The sequence below is a fragment of the Buceros rhinoceros genome, unplaced genomic scaffold (assembly GCF_000710305.1).
Source record: "Buceros rhinoceros silvestris isolate BGI_N320 unplaced genomic scaffold, ASM71030v1 scaffold6321, whole genome shotgun sequence".
NCBI classification, from domain to species: Eukaryota; Metazoa; Chordata; class Aves; order Bucerotiformes; family Bucerotidae; genus Buceros; species Buceros rhinoceros.
The window spans coordinates 173,857-196,732 of NW_010392584.1; the positions used below are offsets into that span (position 1 = coordinate 173,857).

Sequence of the window (22,876 nt, forward strand, 5' to 3'; positions counted from 1 at the left end):
AGGAATGACTCTGTATCAAGACTTCTTTGTCCTTTCTTTGCAGGTTTTCTGGAAAATGAGATGGAAGACAATGTTGAAACAGTCAAACTAGAAAAGTACCCAGAGACCCCCTTGCCTCGGGAAATGATTGATATGGAGGTACACAGTTTTGAGCGGGCCAAGCAGAGAGAGAGAAGGGGATGTGTACTGGGATGTCTGTGTAATATGCTCAATACAGGAAGGAGCTGGAAGCTGAGGCCGGTGCAGCTTTCCCTGCCTATGGAGGTGCTCCCCTAGTCGCTGTCTCAGCAGCTAAGGCTGGTCTTACTGCGTGTTCCTAAAGGACCCAAATTTTTTACCATCCCCTGTGAAACAACCCACTGGTTCCACATATTAGTATCACTACTGCAGAACGCCCCCATCATCCTGCAGGAGAAAATAAGGTTTTCGGTGATGAACCAGGAGAGCTGGGAACATGGTTGTGATACAGTAATATTGAGGCCTGAAATAAATATTTGTGCCTTGCTTTTGGATGTGCAAGAGATGCTTTATTCTAGCCCAGGTGGAAGCCAAGTTTACTAAGTTAAATGCTGCGTGTGTGAGTGGCTAGGAAGAAAAAACCTGCTTTCCAAGGGCTTCAGCATCACAGGTGGTTGCCTAGTGTGTTCCTGGACCCACATCCTCACCTAATTTTTGGTCTATAGTAATGAGCCTAAGCTAATGGTTGTGTTGTAGGCTGTTTTTGTAGTCAGTAGACTGACAGCCAGTCCACCTGGCATCTGAGGTGTCCTGCAGGAAACCAGAGGTGCCAAGACAGGCTGAGATACCTACACTATACACCCACTTACCTGCCTGTGCTTTGGTTGAGTGAACCAGAACCCTGATACCAAAAAAGGACAAAGCACCCAACAGGGAATGTGGCAATGGGAAAATGAGGCTTTGGCATTGATTAATATCTTCCTACAAACTCAAGGTTTATTGACGTCTTCATTGAATATTTCTGCCTTCTCCCTTGAATGAAAGAACAACCGTCTATTTTTTGAGATTTGGTATCAGCTTGGTAAAGGGCCATTGGTCTGCTTCAGAGTTATTCTGGATGTGCTTGGACCCTAAACAGGCAGTGCTGGAGAAACTTGAAGCTGAGCTGCTGGAAGCCAACCAGAACCAGCAAACGCTGAAGCAAAACTTCCTTGAGCTGACAGAGCTCAAACATCTGCTGAAGAAAACCCAGGACTTCTTTGAGGTGAGATGCCTCTTTGCTCTTCCAAAAAAGATGTGGAAGGTTCCTAAAAATACTGACATTTTCATCTGGTGTGTGTTGCTGTTACTGATTTTTAATCAAAACCTAGACTTTTTTACCAAGAGTCAGTAAGATTTGGTTTGCAAAAGCACCTCAGTCAATTTGGAGCCTGCATCACTCTGTGAGTCTACGGGGCTCAAGAGCTTGGTTCCCAGATCTCTTTGAAAATGCCATTTATGCATTTCAGTTGCTAAGATATAGTATACCTTTTTTTCTTTCTTTTCTTTGGTCTAAATCTCTGTGGAAAGTTACCTTTGGGGACAGAAATGTCAGGAGAAAAATGTGAAAATAGTTTTCATACTGGTGATGCTGAATAGTTTTTTTTTAAACTGATGTTTTCCAGGCAGAAACTAATCTGCCAGATGATTTCTTCAATGAAGACACATCTGGACTGCTGGAGCTGAGAAGCACCCCTGCTGCTGCAGCTGCCAAGCTGGGGTGTGTATTGGTGATGGCTCCCAGCTTGGCCAGACTTCCCACCTGCACTGCATTGCTGTGACACTGGTACACTTCCTTCAGCTTCTCAGCAGAGGTTGCTCATCAGCCTCTTCAGCGAAGCTCTGTCATGCAGACAAAAGAGTAACTGTTCTCTGAGGTTATCATCAAAACTATGGTCAGGTTACGTGTCAGCGGGTCAAATGGCCTTTACTTCTAGGCCACCCCTTTGTAGATATAGACTGAAATTTGTTATCTTACAGCATCTCACCTGTGGCTTCTGGACTCAGGCATCTAGCTACCAGCCTGGTCCTCACAAATGGATGCCTAACCACAGCAAAACCTCATGGGTTTGCTTGCACTGGGCTTTGTCTGCAATAAGAAGTGGCATTGAGGATGAGAATTAGGAGGGCAAGAACACCACCGTGTGTATTGCTGATGGTAATTTGGTGGGCAGCATAGACTCAATTGGCTCTTCCTTCTGCCTTCATCAGCTAGGTGTGGTAGAACTTACTGATGTTCTTCCAGGCTGGTGTTCTTAGCTGCTCACGCGTGTGTTTCTGAAGTCCTGTTCAACTCCTTTATGCGTGAAGTATATGCCTGCAGAGGGCTTGCCTTGGTGGATATGTACCAGCATGTCATGTTGCACGTCAAAGGTGCAGCCTGGTGCTTTCTTGGAAAAGGAAAACAGGAGGGAGTAAAGATAAACCACCACTTAAAAATTGCTACCTCCTACCTCTGTTGTTCAGGTACTCTCTGTTTGTATGTCTTTAAGCATCTCTCTGTTCCTCCATTTCTAACCAGAATTGTTTCTTCTCCTTTCTCTGTGATCTGTGAAGGACTTCAAATGTTTTGAAGAAAGAACAACAGGATAGTCAGTAGATTGAGATAAGAGCCAGCTTGGGCAAGGAGGTCTCTCTTAGAAGTGACTACAGCAGCAGCAGAGCCCTGATATCATGGATTGGAAAACAAAAAGTTGCAAAATCATGCGCGTTACAGGTCTAAAAGACTTAGAATGGGCTTGTAATTTATTTATTGTTTAACTCTGCTCAGATTCACAGCAGGGGTAATAAAGAGGGAGAGGATGATACCCTTCGAGCGTTTACTGTGGCGAGTCTGCAGGGGAAACATCTACCTGAGGTTCACTGAAATGGACACCCCCCTGGAGGACCCCGTGACAGTATGTACCAACCTGTTTTTGCTTCACGCTGCTGTGCTGTGAAACCGAACTGGACCCCAGCCATGCTGCAGAACCAGCTGCCTCACCAGAGCTGAGTGTCTGAAGGCAGCCTGTAGAAAGGCAGGAAAGTTTGAGGAGGGGAACAGTTTCCCTGACATTGCTTTTTCCTTTTTCCATGATCAAGGTGGCTTCTTATTGCTGCTTCTTTTCCTCCTAAGATGCCTGTGAGCCCTAGGAGGGTGGTTTTGTTATGGGGAGCACCAGGGAGGTGGGCTGTGGCTATCCTCATTTGTAACTGGCTGTGGAGGGTAGATTTCCCTTCCTGCCTCTGGGGAGAGCCCAGTGCCACAGTGGACCTCTGGTCCCCAATTCCGCTATTCTGCATTGCTCCTTTCCCCATAACCCAGAGCTGTTGCCTGTGCCTGGTCCCTGAAACAGCATCTAGGGAAAACATTGCTGCTGGAAAACTGGTGCTGGGGGGAAAGAACAACCCAGTGGAGAAGGCTGCCAAAAAAACCTCACCACCATTTCTGCACCACACTGTTTGCTCTGGATGCGTTACATTCTGCTTGAATTCTGTTGCAGAGAGAAGAGGTGAAGAAGAATGTGTTCATTATCTTCTATCAAGGAGAGCAGCTCAAACAAAAAATCAAGAAGATATGTGATGGGTAAGGCAGGCCGAGGTGTTTACCTGTCAGCCCAGGCTGGCTGAATTTGGAGCTGGAGATCTAATCTCCAGCTCTATGACTGTCAGCTCTGTCACCGAGCTCTCTTCCGCTCATCAGCTCTGCTGCTCCTAATCGTTAAAGATATCTGTCACCTTGGCACTGGGAAATTGAGGTCCTAAATTTTCCAAAGTGACTTAAAGATCTTAGGAGCTTCAGTTGCTAGGGTTTTAACTGGGACATCTTAAAGGGGACCCTTTTTTAAGAAATACTCAGCATCCTTCCCCCCAAAATCAGCGACTCTAAGTTAGACACTGGGAACATAGTGATCCCCGAATTGCTCTCAAGCCTTTCTGCATTTCATCATAAGATGATGATGCTGTAGTTTATTCAACCCTTTCTCAAGGCCTTTGAGCAATATCTGTGTAATCAGAGACAGAGCCTGGGAGACAAATGAAAGCTTCATACAACCTGACTTGTTTCCACCCTGTTAAGCATCTTGGAAAGATTATTCAGGTTGAATATTGTGTTACTCTTTCATAACTCTGATGACCGATGGGCTTTGTTGCAGTGTAAATCAGATTTGATGAGGGGATCTGTCTGCTGTCACCGAATCCATTTCAGGTATAGCTGTTTGGCCAAGTGGGGCCAGCCAAGCATCTACAGGCTGCAGAAAGTTGCAGGGAGGGGGTGAGCAATTGCTCTTACCTGACACGTTCACTCAGGGAAGGTCTTGTGGGCTGGGATGCCTGCATTTTGGAGGATTTTTTTCTTTCCTCTGCAGCATTTTAAATTCCCTGCAGTCAAAAGCCCAATACTTTTTTTCTGGGGTGGGAGCAAAAGAACAGGCAATGTAATTCCTGTCAGCATTTTCATTATTGATTGAACCCAGAATTGCGCAAAACGGAGGCCTGACCTTTTGCAGTGGAGTGCAGCTGGGAGCATGGGACCAGGCAGCCTGGAAGTATGAGCAGATGCCTGCAGGATGGGCCACGACATGCCAAGCTGTTATGAGCTAGTGGCATGGATGTGGTGGTAGGGTCATAGAAAGGAGCTCGAACTGGTTTCCCTCAGCCTCTTGTAACAGATGAAAAATACACCTACCTAAGACAAATTCAAAGCATTTCCTTTGCAGTGCTAGTGCGCTGTTTTTTGCTTATTGCCAGCTGATCAGGCTACACTTGAAACCATCCTTTGTGTCTTTTCTTCCTCTCTTCCAAATTTTTCACTTGCTAATAGGCACCTATATACGGATGTTTTGCTGCATGACAATTTTTAAAATGTATTAATCCTATGACTCTCCTTTTGTGCTCCTTTTTTGTGGCCCATGAGCCATCCCCAGTACACAGGCCAAGACATTTTGATCTGGTCCATCTTTAAGATGGGGTTAACTAAAGTAGATGCCAGTATCATTCCAGCCCCAGCAGGATGTTTCTGCTTAGCACTAAGTCATCATTCATGACAAGTAAATATCCTGCAAAAATCATGGGACTGGTATAAGCCAGTCTCCTGCAAGGCAGGCTAAGATTTGTTTGCAGAGCAGTGTGCCTCAGGTTACGCTTGTAGTCCCTGCTTGACTCTAATTGGTACCATTAGTCTGCCAATTTCATGAGCATTAAGTCCATGCACAAATTTATTAGTGGAAGGTATAGAGGGAAGAAGGAGGAGGAAAATGTAAGAATTTTTCTTTTCCTCCTTTTCTTGCGGCTGCCTCAGTGCTAATGTGAATACCTAACTGGGTTTATCAATGTAAGGATTCCCTGCTGAATTCTCCTGGAGCTTTCAGAGATGTCTGTGCCATTAGGGCAAAGCCGATACTCAGTATGCAAAATGGCTGTTAAAAGATCAAAGCAACACTGCCGCAATAACGTTATTGGAAATGGGGGAGCTGTACAGCATGGAGGAATAAGCTTTCAAGTTTGATTAAAAATCCTTATTAAAGATGAACTAAGAACTGCGAAGAATAAGAAGACGGAAATAATTAGGTAGGGTGAATAACCTTTGGAAACGAATACCAGGTGCTGAAAGAGGAGAGGCTGAATTCTGGAAAGGGAAGTTTAGCTGAAGAGCATGTGCTGTCATTACATACAGCTCTGGGCTGATCTCTAGGAAACTGCTGCATGTTTTGTTCAATTTACAACTGTCCTCACTTGTCTGCGTGCTGGAACTGATCTCGGAGAGCAGGTGGTGATATAGTCTGTGCTCAGACAAAGCCAGAACATGTTGCTTATCTGTACACAGAGCATGCAGACTTTTGTATCTTAAACAAGGATAGACCCCTATGACCCTGTTACATCTTCTTTTAATTCATCTCACGTGCAGAGAGGCAGCCCTTCAGCAGCCCTAACTGAGTGTAACTCCGCTGCAGGCTGGAGGAAGTGTGTTGCCTCCTTAAAGAGGAGTGATCTCTTCCTGTAGAGCTGTTGGGGCAATATTGAAGGACAACATTTATAACGCCCTCGAAGTGTCAGAGCTGAGCAAACCCAGTAGGAAAAACTGGAGGGATCTCTGCTATATTAGTTACCGCACCACCTCAGCTCAGTTAAACCTGTAGGCACAGAGCCTGGCAGCAGCACACCTTGTGATCTGTGAGGTCCCAGCGGGAACTCCTTGTGCCTCCTCTTTGAGCATGAAGTACACTCAGGGACTTGTTTGGCAGGCAGGACGTGTACTGTACACTTTTCAGAGAGATATGCGACTTATTTATTTCTAATTGGCTGTACTGGGTTCGTACAGTGGCTTTAAGACACTGCAGTGAGGTGCCCTAGTGTAAGCACATTTGCACAGGTATGACTTGCAGCTCTACTAGAGAAGGTCACGTTGCGTACTATGGGTGCAGCAGTATACAGCACCTGCATCGAGATAAGACCTTCATTCACATATTAGAAGCCCACGTTAGTCTTTACTATGCCAGATTAACCAAACCAGCTGAATCTGCGAAATACAGCCTTGGGAGTAAGCTTATAAAAGCATTTATACTGGTATGTCCACACCTAAGCTGACATAACAGACACCGCCCTCAGGTGTTTAAAAAGCTTCACCCATCCTTCCCTTTCTCCCAAGCTATCTAGACAAGGGGATGAACCAGAAGACAAGAGCTGGCTGTATGGTCACCCTCCTTTTGTTTTATCCTGGAAACAGAGCCATTGTTTTTTGTCGTCGTTGTCGTCGTCGTTGTTGTTATTTCTCTTTGCAGAGAGATTTCCTTACACAGCCTGTGCACACGAAGGGTGTTCACTTGCTGTGCAGCACTATCTCAGCTGATGCCTTCCCCCAGTGACTGAGAGAGGGTAGTGAGGAGACAGGGACCTGGTATTTTTCCAGCCTCAGTGCAAGAGGGACATCTATTGGTTACCGTGTTATGGGGCTGCCTTTGCCGGGGCGGGTGTTCAGTGGCTCTTTGCAGTTCAAGCAGCTCGTGGGCAGAAGTGCTGACCAGTGCATAATATCATGTACCTTGTAGCACCTGAGACACGGAGCGTTTTTTCAGCTAGAAGAGGTGAAGGGATCCTTTTTATGAAGAGATAAATGTACCTTTTAGCACCTTTCTGGGAGACCAAGCACAACTTTGTAGCATGTGAGAAAAGCATGCTACCAGGCAACGAATAAAGTCTGGTTTCCCCACCTTTGAGCTGAGAAGAGACAGAGGAAGAAAACGTTGTTCATACAAATGGTGTTTCTCTCTTCTCTCTTGCTGAGGCTAGGTTTCGTGCCACAGTCTATCCCTGCCCAGAGTCTGCCACCGAGCGACGAGAAATGCTTGATGAAGTCAACACAAGGATCGAGGATTTAAACACAGTAAGTGGCAGCGATTTTTCTGGGGTCTGAACCCTGCAGGTGGCATCTGCCCCGACATTCATCCTCTCTGAAACCCTGTGGCCCTGGCCAGATCCAAGGGCTGGGGATGAAGCCACCATCCCAGAAGCCATTCCTCTGCTGGCAGCAGAAGCCAGCGCTTGTGCTCTGCCCATTCACACCTCCCAGGAGCTGCTGGGGGACAGCCTCCCATGTGAGGTGCTCAAAAACTTCTTGCTGCTATTTGTCATGCAGAGGTCAGAGATTCAGACCTTGTGATATGGGTCTACAGTGTGGGATCTAAGGCCATCAGCAGACTACAGGTATTGTAATCACATTACACGTTGTCCAAAACGGTTTCATTTAGCTCCTACAACATTGTTTCCCACAAGAGCTCGCAAAGTTGTTCAGTCACAACTGTAGTACAACTATAGTAGGCTTAGAGGGGACTATAAAGATTTCTTTTATATTTACATTAGGTTTTCTTTACTGAGGAAATCCCAGGGTGCTTGTCACACTGGCAATGGAAAGCCAAGACTGCTGTTACAGAAGTACAGGTCTCCAAACTCTTTACTCCGACATTTAACACAGGGTTCAAAATTACAAGTTCAGATGTTATGGGTGCTCAGTAGCTTGTATATCCACATACTGTATCAGGACTTCACACCTTTTGGAGGGACTTCTGCCTGTGACATTATCACACATGACAGTCAGTGAGTCCCAAGGCAGAAGGGAATGGACACCCTGTTTGCCCGAGGTGCGCCACCTGGCAGATATATTCTGCTGTCACCCCCTCTGTGGATGTCTGTGATGCTGCCTGCACACAAGTCTGCTTCCAAACTTATTTTCAATCCTGAGCATCATGGGCAGCTAGGCTTCTGCAGTGCTGATAGACCACACAGGTTATCCCCCTAACATGTTATCTCCATCACTTATTTATGCAGCAACACTGGCCCCGTGATGCACGGAGGTCCTACCAAGACCATGGGCTGTAGCTCTAGCAGTGCAGGCATACTCATGGATGTGATGTACCTCAAGTTTGTAGCACAGAGCTGCCTACAGGAGATGACAGGGTGCAACTGTATGGTGAGATGTGACCTCTCTGTAAGCAGCTAGGTGAGGAGCCAGTCCCACAGCTCAGTAACTCCCAATAGTCTCCTCTACATTTACAAAGGTTTGGGGCCATGCAAGGAGAGGTCTTAGTGAACAGAACTGCGCCCCTGGTGTCAAGTCCTCCTGTGTCCAGACCTGCAAGCCCTGCCCTCCAGGATACCCCACAGAGTCATACGAATCATTTCCTTTCCACAAGCTTCTTCCTCCTGCCTTCCCCAAATAACTGACGGGTCGATGACACCAGCTATTCCTTCCTATCTTAAGTGTTGCCTGTGCTGTGCTTACAGGTGATAACCCAAACCGAGTCCCACCGCCAGCGACTGCTGCATGAGGCAGCAGCCAACTTGTGGTCCTGGGGTATCAAGGTGAAGAAAATCAAGGCCATTTACCACATCCTGAACTGCTGTAACATTGATGTCACCCAACAGTGCGTCATTGCGGAGATCTGGTTCCCAGTGGCTGATGCTGGCCGGATAAAAAGAGCTCTCCATCACGGAATGGTAAGAGATGAACATTTAGGGTCCCTGAAGCTCTCACCCAGATTGATTTGTTTATATGTTGAGCATATGTTCAGACTTCTGTCTATTACGATAATGCTATGCTCCGTTTTCTGTTTTAAATGAAGCCGAGGCTGTTGCGTGATCGGTGGCCTTGGGGAGTTTAAGGCCAGCATTAAATCTTAGCAGGTTTGTGATCGACCCATGAGCCAGCAGTGCTGGCAGCTCTCCCTGAACAAATCAATAGCAGAGAAAATGGAAAAATCTGGGTATTAGAAAAAGGATTGAAATATTACACTCTTGAGCCCGGCTTTCGTGTTCCTACCTGTGCATGTTTGGACACAGACCGTGGTGCTGTAGGACCAATTCCTCTCTGCTAGCCACCCTCACTGTGTATGTCCTTGTTACTGGGTTTTCAGGAGCGCAGTGGCTCTACTATTGCCCCTATCCTTACTGCCATACACACCAAGATGGCACCACCCACCTTCAACAGGACAAACAAGTTCACAGCTGGATTTCAGAACATTGTGGATGCGTATGGTGTGGGCAACTACAGGGAGATGAACCCAGGTGAGAAACACTCAGCTACCTGCACCTGCCTTGCCAGAGCCAAAGCAAGGCCTTTGAGCTCTGTCAGTATCCTAAAACATGCACTCGTTGCCAACAGAGAAATCTGAACCGTATTTTCTGCCGGTAAAAACTGATACTGTTAGATGCATAGGCATGGATTTTTTTCAGGCAAAGAATCTGGCCATTGGTCTTCAGTGATTGATTGTGGCAGGAATAATGAACTGCACAAATTCAGGATGGAGAACAAATGATGAGAAGGCCTAAGCTCACAGGGCAAATATAAGTTGAGCTCATCACACTGAGACAAAAAAATAAAAGGCCAAAAGGTCCTGAGAAAAGCATGGAACAATCGTAGAGAATCTGAGACCACTGAGAATGAGCAGAAACCTAGAAATGAAGGCTCATGGGAAAGGATGGGATGAACTCTGATTGTTGAGGCTGAGGAGACTGAGAAACATGACAATAAACTTCAAATGGATTATTCTGCTGCAAACCAAAATGCAATTGTCTACGCGTGGTGTTTATTTGATGAGACAAGAATTGAAGGTTAAAATTGCAAGGAAGATGCAGATCATGCGATTGGACAATCTTCCTGAAGGCAAAGCTAGTTCTGTACTAGATCTGACTGCTTGATGAGTAGGGAAGGGATTGTGGAGGCCTTTAAAAGCAGGATCCCTGAGGAATGGTCTGCTTCTCTGTTCTGCTTCTCTTTTGTTTAGGAGGAGCTGAGCTTCTTGTGTTTTCATTCCTGCAGCTCCGTACACTATCATTACCTTCCCCTTCTTGTTTGCGGTGATGTTTGGGGATTGTGGCCATGGTGCTGTCATGCTGGGCTTTGCACTTTGGATGGTCATTAATGAGAAGAGCCTTCTCGCCCAGAAAAGCACTAACGAGGTGAGTACCAGGGAGCTGGTGCATCCTATCAGCATAGGAAAAGGCTCATCATCCCCATTTGAAAAAGGGGGTATCCAGACTCCCAAAGACTGAGTGGAGATCCTTTGAAGACGCTCATGATGCAGAGATTAGGCAAGAAATTCTGCCTGCTACACAGAGACATGAACGGGCCCAAGGGAACCCAGCATTTCCTGTGAAAAATTGTATATACATAGATTAGTGCAATCATGTCTCCTGTTGTCTGAGGCCCACCGTTTGATGGGACTGCAGGTACTTTGGTCACTGGCACTGCCTTCTCCCCCTGCAGATCTGGAACACCTTTTTCAGCGGGCGCTACCTGATCCTGCTCATGGGCATATTCTCCATGTACACTGGCTTCATCTACAATGACTGCTTCTCCAAATCGTTCAACATCTTTGGCTCTTCCTGGCATATCATTCCCATGTTTAGAAATAACACTTGGAAGTAAGTGGCTAAATGTGGGCAACAAGTGAAAACACACCAAATGGAGCACGTAGGCTTTGAAAGAAAGACCCGATGTCTGCCTGTGTGGGAAAGGGAAGAACTCCCCGCTGCGGATGCAGTCATGAATGAATCAGAGGTTTTGTGACACACACGGATGAACTTCACTATTGAAACGGAAATGTATAGTCCCAGGGAACATGCCTGTTTGTTCGGGCACTGATGTGCATAAAAATCTGCAAGTGTCTGGGTCTGGTGCGTAGAGAATTATCAGTGTGGTGTAGACTGTCATTGTGTAGCACCCATTTACACACACACACACACACACACACACACACGTGTGCACCCAAGGCCAAGAAAACAGTTCACAGAAAGGCTGCAGTCAGTGGCAGGTATCGTGGTAATCCTTAGCACATCTCACATAAACGTGCCTTAGACTAATATGGTGAGGTTAAGCTGCAAAGGGCATTTCACTTTTCTTTTGTAGTAAGGATGTGCTTCTGGAGAACACGGTGTTGCAGTTAGATCCAGCCATCCCAGGAGTCTTCTCTGGAAATCCATATCCATTTGGAATAGATCCGGTAATTAAATTGCTCTAAGATAATTTGTGTTTCAATTCTGTTTCCACCTACAGGTCCATCAGTAGCTCCCTGCTCTCTCTCCTGAAGCCATGCTCTTCACTTACTGCTCTTTGCCTGTTCCTTACATAGTCATTGTGATGTTTTTCTTTAGCAGTCAAGGATATGTACTGCTGACAGTTTTGCACAGGCAGCAGTGAAATGGTAAGCAGGAAGGAGCTTTGTTTTCACTGGAGAGTGGTCTTACACTGCAGTCTCCACTCTGTCGTCACCAGGACGCTGGACTCAGTTTCCTTACTTGAGTGCTTAACCCATTCCAGAGCTCCCTTACAAGTTTGAGAGCGAAGTCCTAATTTCTATGCAGTGTATTTATCACCTGAAGCATGAAGCAAATGCCAGGATTAGTTAAAGGATCCATATTTTCTTCTCTGTGTCCTATTTCCCTTTTCTTGCCATTCTCTTTGTCACGTATTGAAATGCAGTTGTTAACATCAAGCTGTCCTGTTTCAATCTTCACATTAGCCAATTAGCCTCCGATCTGCTGGATGCACTCTCATTTCTGTTGGTCACAAGAAGAAAAACTGTCTTCCCCTGGTTTTCAGAGAGATTGATCTTGTAGTAAGCTTTTCACAAACCCAGGTCTAAAGCTCTGCTTAGGATATAAGCAGTTATGTTTAAGAAGTCATGTCAGGAAGATCAATTTTCTGTACATTGCCCTGACACATCCCTAATTTAGGTTAACCCATGCTATCCCCTCTTTCCCCCTGCCTGCTGCCTGCTTGGGAGGCTGGGATCCCTGGCTGGGAGGGAGGAATGGCTGAACGAGTGCTGGCAGGGAAGGAGTGAGCTGGAAAGCATCAGCCCCCCATGGCCCCCTCTGTGGAAATTATCTGTGTCATCTGCCCAGAAGAACGGATGGCTCTTTGCATTTTGCAAGTCTTGGCAGGATGGCTGAGTATATCTTGGAAAACAATGAGTCACCCTGAGCTGAGAAACTAGGCAGTCTCTTCCATAGCCATAGAAGAGACAACGCATGTCAGACAAAGGCACATAAGCTAATGTTTTGCCTTCCAAACAATCCTGTCTTCCTCCTTTCTGTTCAGGCACTGTATGTAGTATCTGAAAAGAGGTATCTACTTACCATCTCCGATGTCAGAAGACTTTGGGGTCTAGGAATTTTTAAAAGGAAGAAGAAGCAACCCCAAAGCTCTGTAGCATTTAAAAAACAAAAAATAAAAAAAAAAAAACAAGACAGGACTGTGAAGAGACATATGGTTACTGTCTTAACACAACTGAAAAGTTACCATCGAGAGGCAGGCGACAATCTAGTCTCCATGGCCAAAGAGTTGGAATGAGCTTTTTTTTCATTTGAACAGAAAGTTTGAACATGCTGTGCCCTTGGTACTTCTCTGGTGAAGGTGGAACAAGTTTCCATAGCAGCAGGAGGGATTTTCTCCTGCCTTTCCACCGCTGCTACAGGAGATGACTCAGCCTAAGGGCAAGGAATGACTGAAAAAAATCTAGCTTCTGCTACCAGCCTTTGCATTGGTTTCTGGAAGACTGAAGCAAAGGCACTACATCACTTTAAATCCCTATTATTTTTTCATTTAAAGAAGGCTAATACTTTATGTCTTTTAGATGAGAAGCTTGGCAGAGTGAAAAGTATTTTAAGGAACATCTAGATTTCCTTTGCTTAGAATTTCCTTACTGGTAGGAGTATATTAGAGTAAACTGGTGGTATCAAAGCAACAGCTTACACAAACCTGTTATTGATCAAACACCTGAAAATCTTATTCTTCTGTCTCTCTCTGCTCCTTTCTCCAAAGATCTGGAATGTTGCATCAAACAAGCTGACTTTCCTGAACTCCTACAAAATGAAGATGTCAGTCGTCATAGGAATTGTGCACATGATTTTTGGGGTGGTACTCAGTCTCTTCAACCACATGTAAGTTTGTTTCACCAAGCCTGTTGCTGCAGCACACAAGTACTCATTGCTAAACTAGTGTCCTTCTTTTAGAGAAAGCCTCGTATTTCAGACCAATGACTTGAATTTTGTCCTTTCCCCAGTGTGAGTAGAAATTCCCCGGTCTCTGAGTAACTCACACCAGTTTTGGTACTGAGCACTGAGTCCAAAGGCCAGAAGGACAGCCATCACATTGCAGATAGTCTCTTGGATAAACTCTCTTTTTTTATTTCTTTCTTATATTCTTGTTTTACAGAAATATTGAAGTGCAGCAAATTAAAAATATATAGCGCCTCCCACTATCAATAATCTCTGTCTTGAAAGGCAAACTCTTTTGACCTAATCCAAAGCACACTGAGATCTTGCCCAACGTGTGTGTGTGTGTGTTTCACCTGACCTAATGGACCTTTGGTCAGGATCTGTGGGCGTGCAGGTCGATATCTCTGCCTCTAGATTTTGCAACAAAAAATAAGAAATGGTGATAGAGCGGAGGGGCTGACACAACGGTCTTGAGAGACTCTCCAAAGCCGTAAGGTGGATAATGACCTTCAAGGACAGAAAGTGTTTGCAGATGATAGGGAGAAGGACTGCCCCTACAGAGTTGATTCAACACTTGGTTCTGACCTTCATCAGCATATAAAGCTTATACTTTGTAAATTAGCCATTTTTTTGAAAATCAGTTTTTATTTCAGTTTTAAGGTACTGAGATATTGGTGGGTCAAATACAAAATCCTGAAGAGAATCAATACGACAAAGCTTTTGTGTTTAAATAATGGCTTTCATTGACAAAGACTGCAATTACAGGCTTCTTTCTTGGCTAGTGATGGTTGTATGTTTCTTATTGTCTTTTCAAAGACTAAGCAGTGTGCAGTACTGCCATTCTTGGATGCAACTTTGTATTAATACCTAGTGTATTAATTGTAGTTATCTTTCCTGATTCTTTCCAGCTACTTCAAGAAATACATAAACATTATCCTTCAGTTCATTCCAGAGATGATCTTTATTGTCTCTCTTTTTGGCTACCTGGTCTTCATGATTATTTTCAAATGGTGTCATTTTGATGTCCACTCATCCCAGAGTGCACCAAGCATCCTCATCCACTTCATCAATATGTTTCTGTTCAATTACAGTGACACTTCAAATGCTCCATTATACCTGCATCAGGTATGGATCAAGCAGCTCAAATCTACTGTAGCTGGTTTTGGGATTCACAGTGGGTTGTGAAGAGTGGCCATGAAGATGGGGAATGGGCTCAGAAGCTCAATCACAGGTGCCAGTCATTTTGTTCTGGTACTCATGTTGGTCTTGTGGACAGGTATGACAGAGAAGCTGTCAATGAGTGATGCAGAGGAAACCTCATTCTTAGGGTCATCCTTACAAGAATGATGATGCAATTTAAGATGCTTTTGGGGAAAAAAGAAGGGTTATTAGAGATGCAAAGCTGGTTATTGTAGAGGTGCTGTCCTGAAGACTTGGCACAATGCTAGAAAGAATGCAAGCCTCTCCTTTCCTAGATAATTTCCCATTTGGGAAACTTTCAAGTTTTATATTTTCAGCTAAAAAAATAGAAGTAGCTAGAGGATCTTCTGACAGCTTTTTGTCAGAAATATATCCTTTGGGGAATTCACTTAAAAAAAAAAAAAGAGCAAAAACATCTCCCTTAAGAGAAAACTTCTTTTAACATCATCTCTATTTATTTGCTCAGAGCATGGATTGTATTTTTTCTTGCTTGATTTTACATTAGCAGCCTCTGTGAAGAATGAATCTGCAAGCAAATGCTGCCTCCAGCCACATGTATGCATCTGTGTCTATAGAGTTGCACATGCTGGTACTTCAATGTGAGCTCAGTTTTAGGGCTGCTACCGAGTCAGAGTTAGTAGACAGCCCCAGTGAGTTCCAAAGAGCTGCATTAAGGTTGCAGAGGGATTTGAGAAAACACAGTTTTCCCAGCCTTCAAAAAGTTGTTAGATAACTTGTCGCTTTGTAACAACCTAAAGCCTTTCTGAGATAGTATTTTTTTTCTCAGTGCAAAGATTGTATGAGACCAACTGTAAGGTGACCAGAGATCTGAGCCAGGTTTAAGAAAACGCAGAAGTTGAACTTTGGGGTTTTCTTTGTTTTGGGTTTTTTGTTTTTCTTGAAATACAAACAGTTTCGTTAGGATAGCAATAAGGGTGGCATACTGCAACAAGAACACCTCACATTGTGGGGGCAATGTGTTATCAAACCTAAGCTCTGGGGACTCAGTTCCCTTCTGGAATTGCAAACACAGAGCAAATACTGGATTCCCTGCTTTCCAGGGAAGAGTTGAATGACCTGGCACTTACTGCATCATTTCTACATTGATCAAAGCAAGACAGACTGACTGCCTCCCCACGCAGTTAGGACATTCACTTGGGACACTGGAGAGCCAGGTTCAAGCCAGTAGCATTGGTTTTTGACAAGAAAACCTTTTCCAACAAGAAAGCCTTTGATTTCTGAGTTTCCAACCATCTCTAGCTGGCGGTCCTTTCTGAAGCCTTAAGCAGTGTATATTTCTTTTCATATGCTTATAAGCAGAGGAGACTTAGGGAGTATATCTGTTGTATAAAAAAAAATTTACCATTTTATAGAATCGGGTTTCTAACCATAAATGTATTTGACTAAAGGAAGTAAAAGAAACTTCTTGTTCTTTTGTCTTTTAGAAAGAAGTGCAGAGTTTCTTGGTTATATTTGCTCTGATTGCCATTCCCTGGATGCTCCTAATTAAACCTTTCATCCTCCGAGCCAACCACCAGAAAGCGCAGCGCATGGTAAGGGATGTGGATTAGGCAAGGGGAGTTCGGTACAGCAAAGGCAAAGCTGAGGAGACAGACCCCAAAACCTGTTTGTAGAGATCTAATTCTACTTTTCTCTATCTTAGGAGTTTAAGTAATTTCAAACTGTGATCCAAGAGCATGTGTATGGACATTTGGCTGAGCCATCAAAACAGAGAGCAGGAGCTTTGCTCACCAGGCTATATCCTATTTGTTGGGAGAGGATTTGGGCTGACACTGAGCTTTTCCAAGGGTTGTATCCAAAACCAGAGAAGGTTTAGAAAGACTGAAGTGCTGGTAAATCCAAGACAGAGCAAAGACCTCAGCTGCTAGTCCAGAACCACCAATAATCATTGGTTGGCTGCTCTGTAGGAACAAGGCATCTGTGATGCTCCTGGCCTTGGAGAGATCAACACTGTTTGGAGGAGAGGCTTGATTTAAAAGCTGTTGACTGCTTTCCAGTGGTGCTTTCTTCCCTAAGTGACTGCCTTCTCATTAACAGAACCTCTTTCCCATGGGCTCTGAGGTTTGCCCGGTTCTTCAGCACGTAACAGCGGCAGCTGCAGTTTCCCAGTTGTTCATTAATTCTCTCCTTTATCATGCTAACAGGACTTGACTTGTCTGTAAGGATTTACTTCTCCTTACAGTCAGAGTTAGAGCCTGGAGTCCTTTTTATAGGGCACAGATGTTTCCATGAAGAAAGAGGCGCTGGTTGTGCTGCATGACCTTTTTCAACCCAGTCACTTCTGACCTATAACTGAAAGCCAGGTCCCTGGGAGACATTTGCAGCCCTGCCTTCTGCGCTGTAATTTCTTATTTTGTCATTCTTCAGGGATTTGCATGAAAGCTTGACATGGCTGACTCCATCTCCTGATTTTATGCTAGTAACCTGACAGATTTTCCCCACCTTCTATTATGCCCTTGTTTTTATGTTCCTAATTTTCATATGTTAACTGTCTGATCACATCTTACATTTACTTGGATTTATGTGTTTGCAACAAAGTCTGTTCTCTCTGCTGACATTCAGGTAAAGCAAAGATAAAGTGAGTGTGACAATGAATAGTGCTGTGTCCCGGTTTGGGCTAAACTTCCTGGTTTGGGCTGAAACTTCCTTGTTTTGAGTTCTGGACAAATAGGAATTATTCCCTGCAAATACTATGACCCCGCATTTAAGTGCTGTAATAGGCAACAGCATGTTATCATGAGACCTTGCCCATGGGCTGGAAGCTGTAAGGAGTGGCAGGATAGAACCTGAGGTCCGTGTTTGGTTGTGCTGTATAATAGGACTGTTACAGGCGTATCGGGTAAGGCTATTCTTATGCTGTGCTGTCATTTCTGGAGTGAGGCTCAGATCAGGTCGTTCAGGCCTCTAGAAAAGCTCTGTAGAGAACGATTAAAGAAAAGATGGGTTGTCATGAGGTTTTTATTAATTTAAGAGGTATCAAGGGCTCTGAATTGTATTTCTGTGTGTCCCGGAAATTTTGTGACCTTCATCAAGTCACCTGATCCTTTCAGGCTCCGTTTCCCTTTCACTTGATGCTAATTTCTTTGATTTGTGTCCATCCAATTGAGATAATCAGCTTTAATGTGCCTTAGTTTTCTCGTTTGACAAAACTGATGGGTCTTCTCATGCTGGTTATACAGGGTGTATTGTGAGACTAGAAACTAGCTCCAGATTAGCTGGAATCACTGGAAAATGCTCTAAGATGGAAAATATTTAAGTATTATTAGCCATTTGGCAGGAGTACTGTGGTCCATGATGACTGATTATTGTTGAAATTGTCATCGTGTTCAAACTGTAGTCCTTCATATGTTGCTCATCATGAGGTTATTGATGGAGTTCTGTGCCTTTGGTCTGCTTCATTCTGTTATCAACCTGTAGCATGACACAAAAGACATATTACATTTTGTTTCTGAAAGATTCGGTCTCAAGCCATCTCAGGAAACCCTGGAGGTGAAAATGAGGTAGATGTCCCAGAGACCAATCACTCCAAGAAAGCTTCCCAGGGAGACCATAGTGGTGGCCATGGAGGACATGAGGGCGATGATGAAGAGGTAAGAAAATGTGGGCAGAAAACTATTCAGAGAGACACAATAGCAAATAGACAAAGTCAAGCTGAAGACTTCTTCAGAGTTGCCAAACCTTCTTTTTAATAAGATACCAAGATGCACTCTTGCAACAGTTTGTGTTTCCAAGCAGAGAAAGTTTTGAGTTTTCATAGAATAAATTCCTCTAAATTTTTCCTTTAGTTTTGTCTGGTGAGGGCAGGCATTCTTACAGATCTCAAGCTTTTACAAACCTCAAGCTTTTGCTTCCTGAGAGGTGATTGTTTCACTTCCACATTGCACCCTGAGAAGGCCAAGCTTTCCCCAAGAGTCAGTGAGTTTTCACTCCTTTGAATTGCAAAGGAGTGTTTAAAAGTTGGCAGCTGGCAGTGTCAGCTATGGAGAAAAGTCTTCCTTTGGCAGACGTTGTCAAGGGCTTCTGAAGTATACAGCAACACAGTTAAAGTGACAAAAAATGTTTGTAGCAGTTGGGATTACCGGCAATATTGGGTATGGATGTGGCCGGCTATTTCCAGTCACAGGGAATATTTAAGTTCTTAGAAGATATGCTTTGCATTCAGTGGTGTCTCCCAAAATGTGTATGCCAATAGGCAGATAGTCTGAAAGCTCCTATTTTATATAAGAATGTCTGTCTCTAAGAAATTAAAAAGATTGGTAGTAATGAACATTTACTTTTCACTGGAATTTTATTTCTTTGGGAAGAATGTATGGGAAGATCATAAAAAATTGACACTTTCCAGAGCAGTCTCTTTGTTTGAGAAATATCTTTGTGTTGCTCATGACATAGCAAGAAAAAGGGAGGAGCACTAAGAGCCCTGGAGGGAGTATTGCTCTGTTAAGCAGGAAGCCCTGAACTAAGAACTAATTAAAAAAATGCATTGGTTTTTATGTTGTTTCAGTTCAATTTTGGAGACACTTTTGTCCACCAAGCTATCCATACCATTGAATACTGCCTTGGCTGCATCTCTAACACAGCATCCTACTTGCGGCTCTGGGCGCTGAGCTTAGCCCATGCACGTGAGTGATTGACTACCTGTTAGATACCTCACCAGCAACTCCATGCCAATCACTGCTTCTGCCAGTGTTTGATTATTGCTCAGTTTCTCCATGAAATCAAAGTTCTCCTTGTGGATGTTTGTGTCTTCAAATGTTTTGCTTCAGTCAGATCAATCCAAGCATTTTGCGGTGGCCATCTCAGTTTTCAGTGGTGATCCCTTGCAGCTATGTATCAGACAGCTCCTCGCTGCGTTTACGGTCTGGGGCCCCTTTCCCATGTTGCTCTGTAGCCACCCCTCTGGAATAGTCCTCCTGGCTTGTGGCACGGTGGGAGGTGCAGTCCAGATGGGTAGTTCAGTCCATAGAGATGAAGGCAGTGTGGGAACCATAGTTTCATTTCCCAAGAGGCACTTAGGATACACAGATGAATGTCAAAATTACTTGAAACAGTTATTTTTCTTTGGTTCAGCAAACTACAAAGAAAAGGTTTGGTTCAAGAACTCCTGGAATTTGTAATTTTCATTGTGATTTTTTTTACACAAACATTTAATGGAACCACATATTCCATGACAAATGTACAGCATTTCAATGTCTTTTGTCTTGATTTATGATTAAAACAAATGTTTAAATACTAGAAATTGCCTTAGGCTGGAACTTCAGATTTTCAACAACTCTAATTTTTCTGAAATGTTTTTTATTAATATTGCTGTACTGCCTCTGGCTAGGAGTTGTACCTGCCCTAGAGAATTTGGCACACTAAAAATGGAAAACAAAAGTGGGGGGGGGCATGGGTCTTGATAGGGGTGAGTTGTACCTCTTGGCACAGAAATGAGTTTAGTAGTGATGAAGTGGAAGCTAATACACATTAGCTTTACATGGAGGACAGGTATCTAAACAAAATAAAATAAACCAAAACAAAATCTTAGCTGAGGGCAGTCCTATGTATTCTGCCTGGAAAACCATCATATCCCTGGTCCTTACAAACTGGCATTGACAGGAGTATTTTTCCTGGGGGCAGCACTTGCAAGAGATCCCTTGCACCTGTTGTCACCTAAAGTAACAGATCACTGAATCCAAATTTGGCTCAAGGACCAATGACTGGCAAAATGGAAGGCTGAACTGGTGGCTGGAGCATCTGGATGAAGAAGAGCTGGGCTAAGTCCTTGCTTTGCCTGTATCATGAGAGGAAAATTGCTCAGTCCTGAATCTATCCTATGTGACTGGGGTAATTAAGTTAGGAATATGCTATTGAACTAACGCAACATGTCAGATATACCAGTGCTGTGAATGTTGGTATAAACCTGTGCAGGAAAAAAAAATCCCTAAGAGTATGCAAGCAACCTAAACATTAATACGTCCTGCCTTGGGACCAACCGTTTGTCTTTATTTTTTTTTCTTCCATCACAGCTTCTCCATGACACCCTAAGAGATGTGGTTTGGAGAACAAATGGAAATTAAATGTCTCCTATGGATCTTAGCTAGCATCAATCAGTACAACTTGTAACCTAATCTACACATGTATTGACTATGTCAATCAATCACGTTCACCGGGATTTAGCAGCAGGCAGTCCTAGAAGGTTCCGCATACTTCCTATCTGCCAAGTTAAAGAAGTACAAAATAACCTGGTAACTGTATCATGCCAGGGTAACAGCAGTCTTGGGAGTGTGCTTGCGCGGACCTTTGATGCAGAGCCGAGCCAAAACAGCACCATCAGCTTCTAACACAGGGAAGAGGAGCAATGGAAAACAACCTGCACCCGCTTTCCTTCCCCAGTATCACAGAGGGGCAGTGTGGCCAGACATGATTATTGCACATTTTATCCTAGGCCAACTCACCTAACTGGGAAAAACAGGTGAGCTGCCAGATTGCACATTTTGTTTGTCTACAGCTGTCGCTCAGCACTGCTTTCCCTTTATTTCCTTTTGCAGAACTGTCAGAGGTGCTTTGGACCATGGTGATGCACAACGGGCTCAGCACCAGCAGCTGGGCAGGCCTCATTGCCATCTTCATCATCTTCGCGGCATTTGCAGTGCTGACGGTCGCCATCCTGCTTGTCATGGAAGGGCTCTCAGCCTTTCTGCATGCCTTGCGTCTGCACTGGTAAGTGGTGTGGTCCTTTGGAGCTTTTCCAGGAGCAGACCTTGAGAGGGATCAGGCTGTGGAAGCAGGTGGCCTCACCAAACGGTGTAAGACATGCTGTGCTAGTATTTACGTGTTAGGACATCAGTCCCCCTTGGCAAATGAAGCAAGGAACATTCCTCCAAAGAGAGGTCAGAGCTCCCTGCTACATCTCTGAGCTGCTCCCTGGAGCAAGCTACCTGTACGCCCGAATCTGTCGTGGCTGTGGGCATGTGTAGCAAACGACAATCTGCAGTCCTGCCCTGGTAAATGTGTAGAGTCACCGAGGCCACCTTGACCTGCGTGATAAGGCCTGAAGGCACCATAGCCATACCCACTACCATCAAACCAGACAGCTGGTCATTACCTATGCAGCAAGAGTTTGACTGGGGCTGGGTAAACCTGCTGAAAACCTGGGTCAGCGCTTGTGTCATTAGCCCAGGTTGAGCTCCAGGCTGTTTTGGCTTTGTGGCAAACCAATTTCAGGTTAGCTCGTGTCTACCTTAACTAGACGTCAGTCCAGACAAGGACAGCAGTGGGTACGCATCATCAGGCTAGTGTGTCAAGCCAAACCAAGGGAACAAATCACCCCTCACACCTCCATAATTTGGTGTCCTGCCTGAGCACCCAAGCTATGGCCTTTTTCACCAGATCCTGTCCCACTACAAACCACAAACTGTGCCATGGCAAACCATGGTGCAGTGGCTCGTCATTGTGCATGGAGGGGGAAATGTCTTTCTCCCAACAGAGTGTGCAACCAGCAGGTGGTTAGAAGCGGCGCTGCTAGAAACAGTTTAGCAGGCAGGCAAGGTCCTGCTGACTGGCCTCACAAGGAATGTTTCCAGACTGACTGATGGAAAGTCAAGTTGATGCATGCCAAGTCACACTCTGGGCTGTCTTGTCTCACTGCTGGCTCCAGAAGGAGGCTCCATTTCTGGCTCAGAGGCCACTATTTCTCATGGCCTCCCTCTGCCCGTGGGTGCCATGTTTCGGCATCTCGGCTGGCCGTAGCCCCTGTCCATGAGCAGCACTGACTCCCCTCTCTGCTCTTTCCTAGGGTGGAGTTCCAGAACAAGTTCTATGTGGGAGCTGGCTACAAATTTTCCCCCTTCTCCTTCAAGTACATCATTGACGGCACTGCAGAAGAGTAAAGCCAGTGCATCGCCGTTTCGCTCCTCAGACCAGAACCTATTTTCTTGTGGTCACTCACCCACAGAGTAGGGTATATGGGATGAAACAGAATGGGGTGTGGCCCATGAAAGAAGAGCAGCTGTAGATGAGAATGTCCTAGCTGCATTCCCATATACTGCTACATCGGCTGGGCTGGCAGGGCTCAGTATCTCCGCTGGTGTCTTTGCCAAGTACCTGGTCCTCAGAATTTGATTGAGTCAGCTGCCTACTACTTGGTTGAAAAGAGGAGGTGCAGCTTTCGAATTAAATTGATTATTAATAATCAGCTTGCCTGTGT

General features: G+C 44.7%; 1 protein-coding gene across 1 annotated transcript in view; it reads left to right on the forward strand.

The window, feature by feature from the left end:
• The window catches only part of ATP6V0A4 (ATPase, H+ transporting, lysosomal V0 subunit a4), a 24,170-nt gene extending 1,611 nt beyond the window's left edge, over positions 1-22,559 (forward strand). Inside the window, exons 3-20 of the mRNA XM_010144551.1 lie at positions 44-138; positions 1,097-1,222; positions 1,623-1,717; positions 2,768-2,894; positions 3,480-3,562; positions 7,264-7,357; positions 8,755-8,967; positions 9,384-9,534; positions 10,289-10,428; positions 10,736-10,893; positions 11,378-11,471; positions 13,295-13,413; positions 14,379-14,595; positions 16,116-16,223; positions 18,147-18,281; positions 19,193-19,310; positions 21,219-21,390; positions 22,466-22,559. Coding sequence (XP_010142853.1) covers positions 44-138; positions 1,097-1,222; positions 1,623-1,717; positions 2,768-2,894; positions 3,480-3,562; positions 7,264-7,357; positions 8,755-8,967; positions 9,384-9,534; positions 10,289-10,428; positions 10,736-10,893; positions 11,378-11,471; positions 13,295-13,413; positions 14,379-14,595; positions 16,116-16,223; positions 18,147-18,281; positions 19,193-19,310; positions 21,219-21,390; positions 22,466-22,559 — 2,339 coding nt within the window. The remainder of the gene's footprint in view (positions 1-43; positions 139-1,096; positions 1,223-1,622; positions 1,718-2,767; positions 2,895-3,479; positions 3,563-7,263; positions 7,358-8,754; positions 8,968-9,383; positions 9,535-10,288; positions 10,429-10,735; positions 10,894-11,377; positions 11,472-13,294; positions 13,414-14,378; positions 14,596-16,115; positions 16,224-18,146; positions 18,282-19,192; positions 19,311-21,218; positions 21,391-22,465) is intronic.
• Positions 22,560-22,876: the final 317 nt, after the last annotated feature.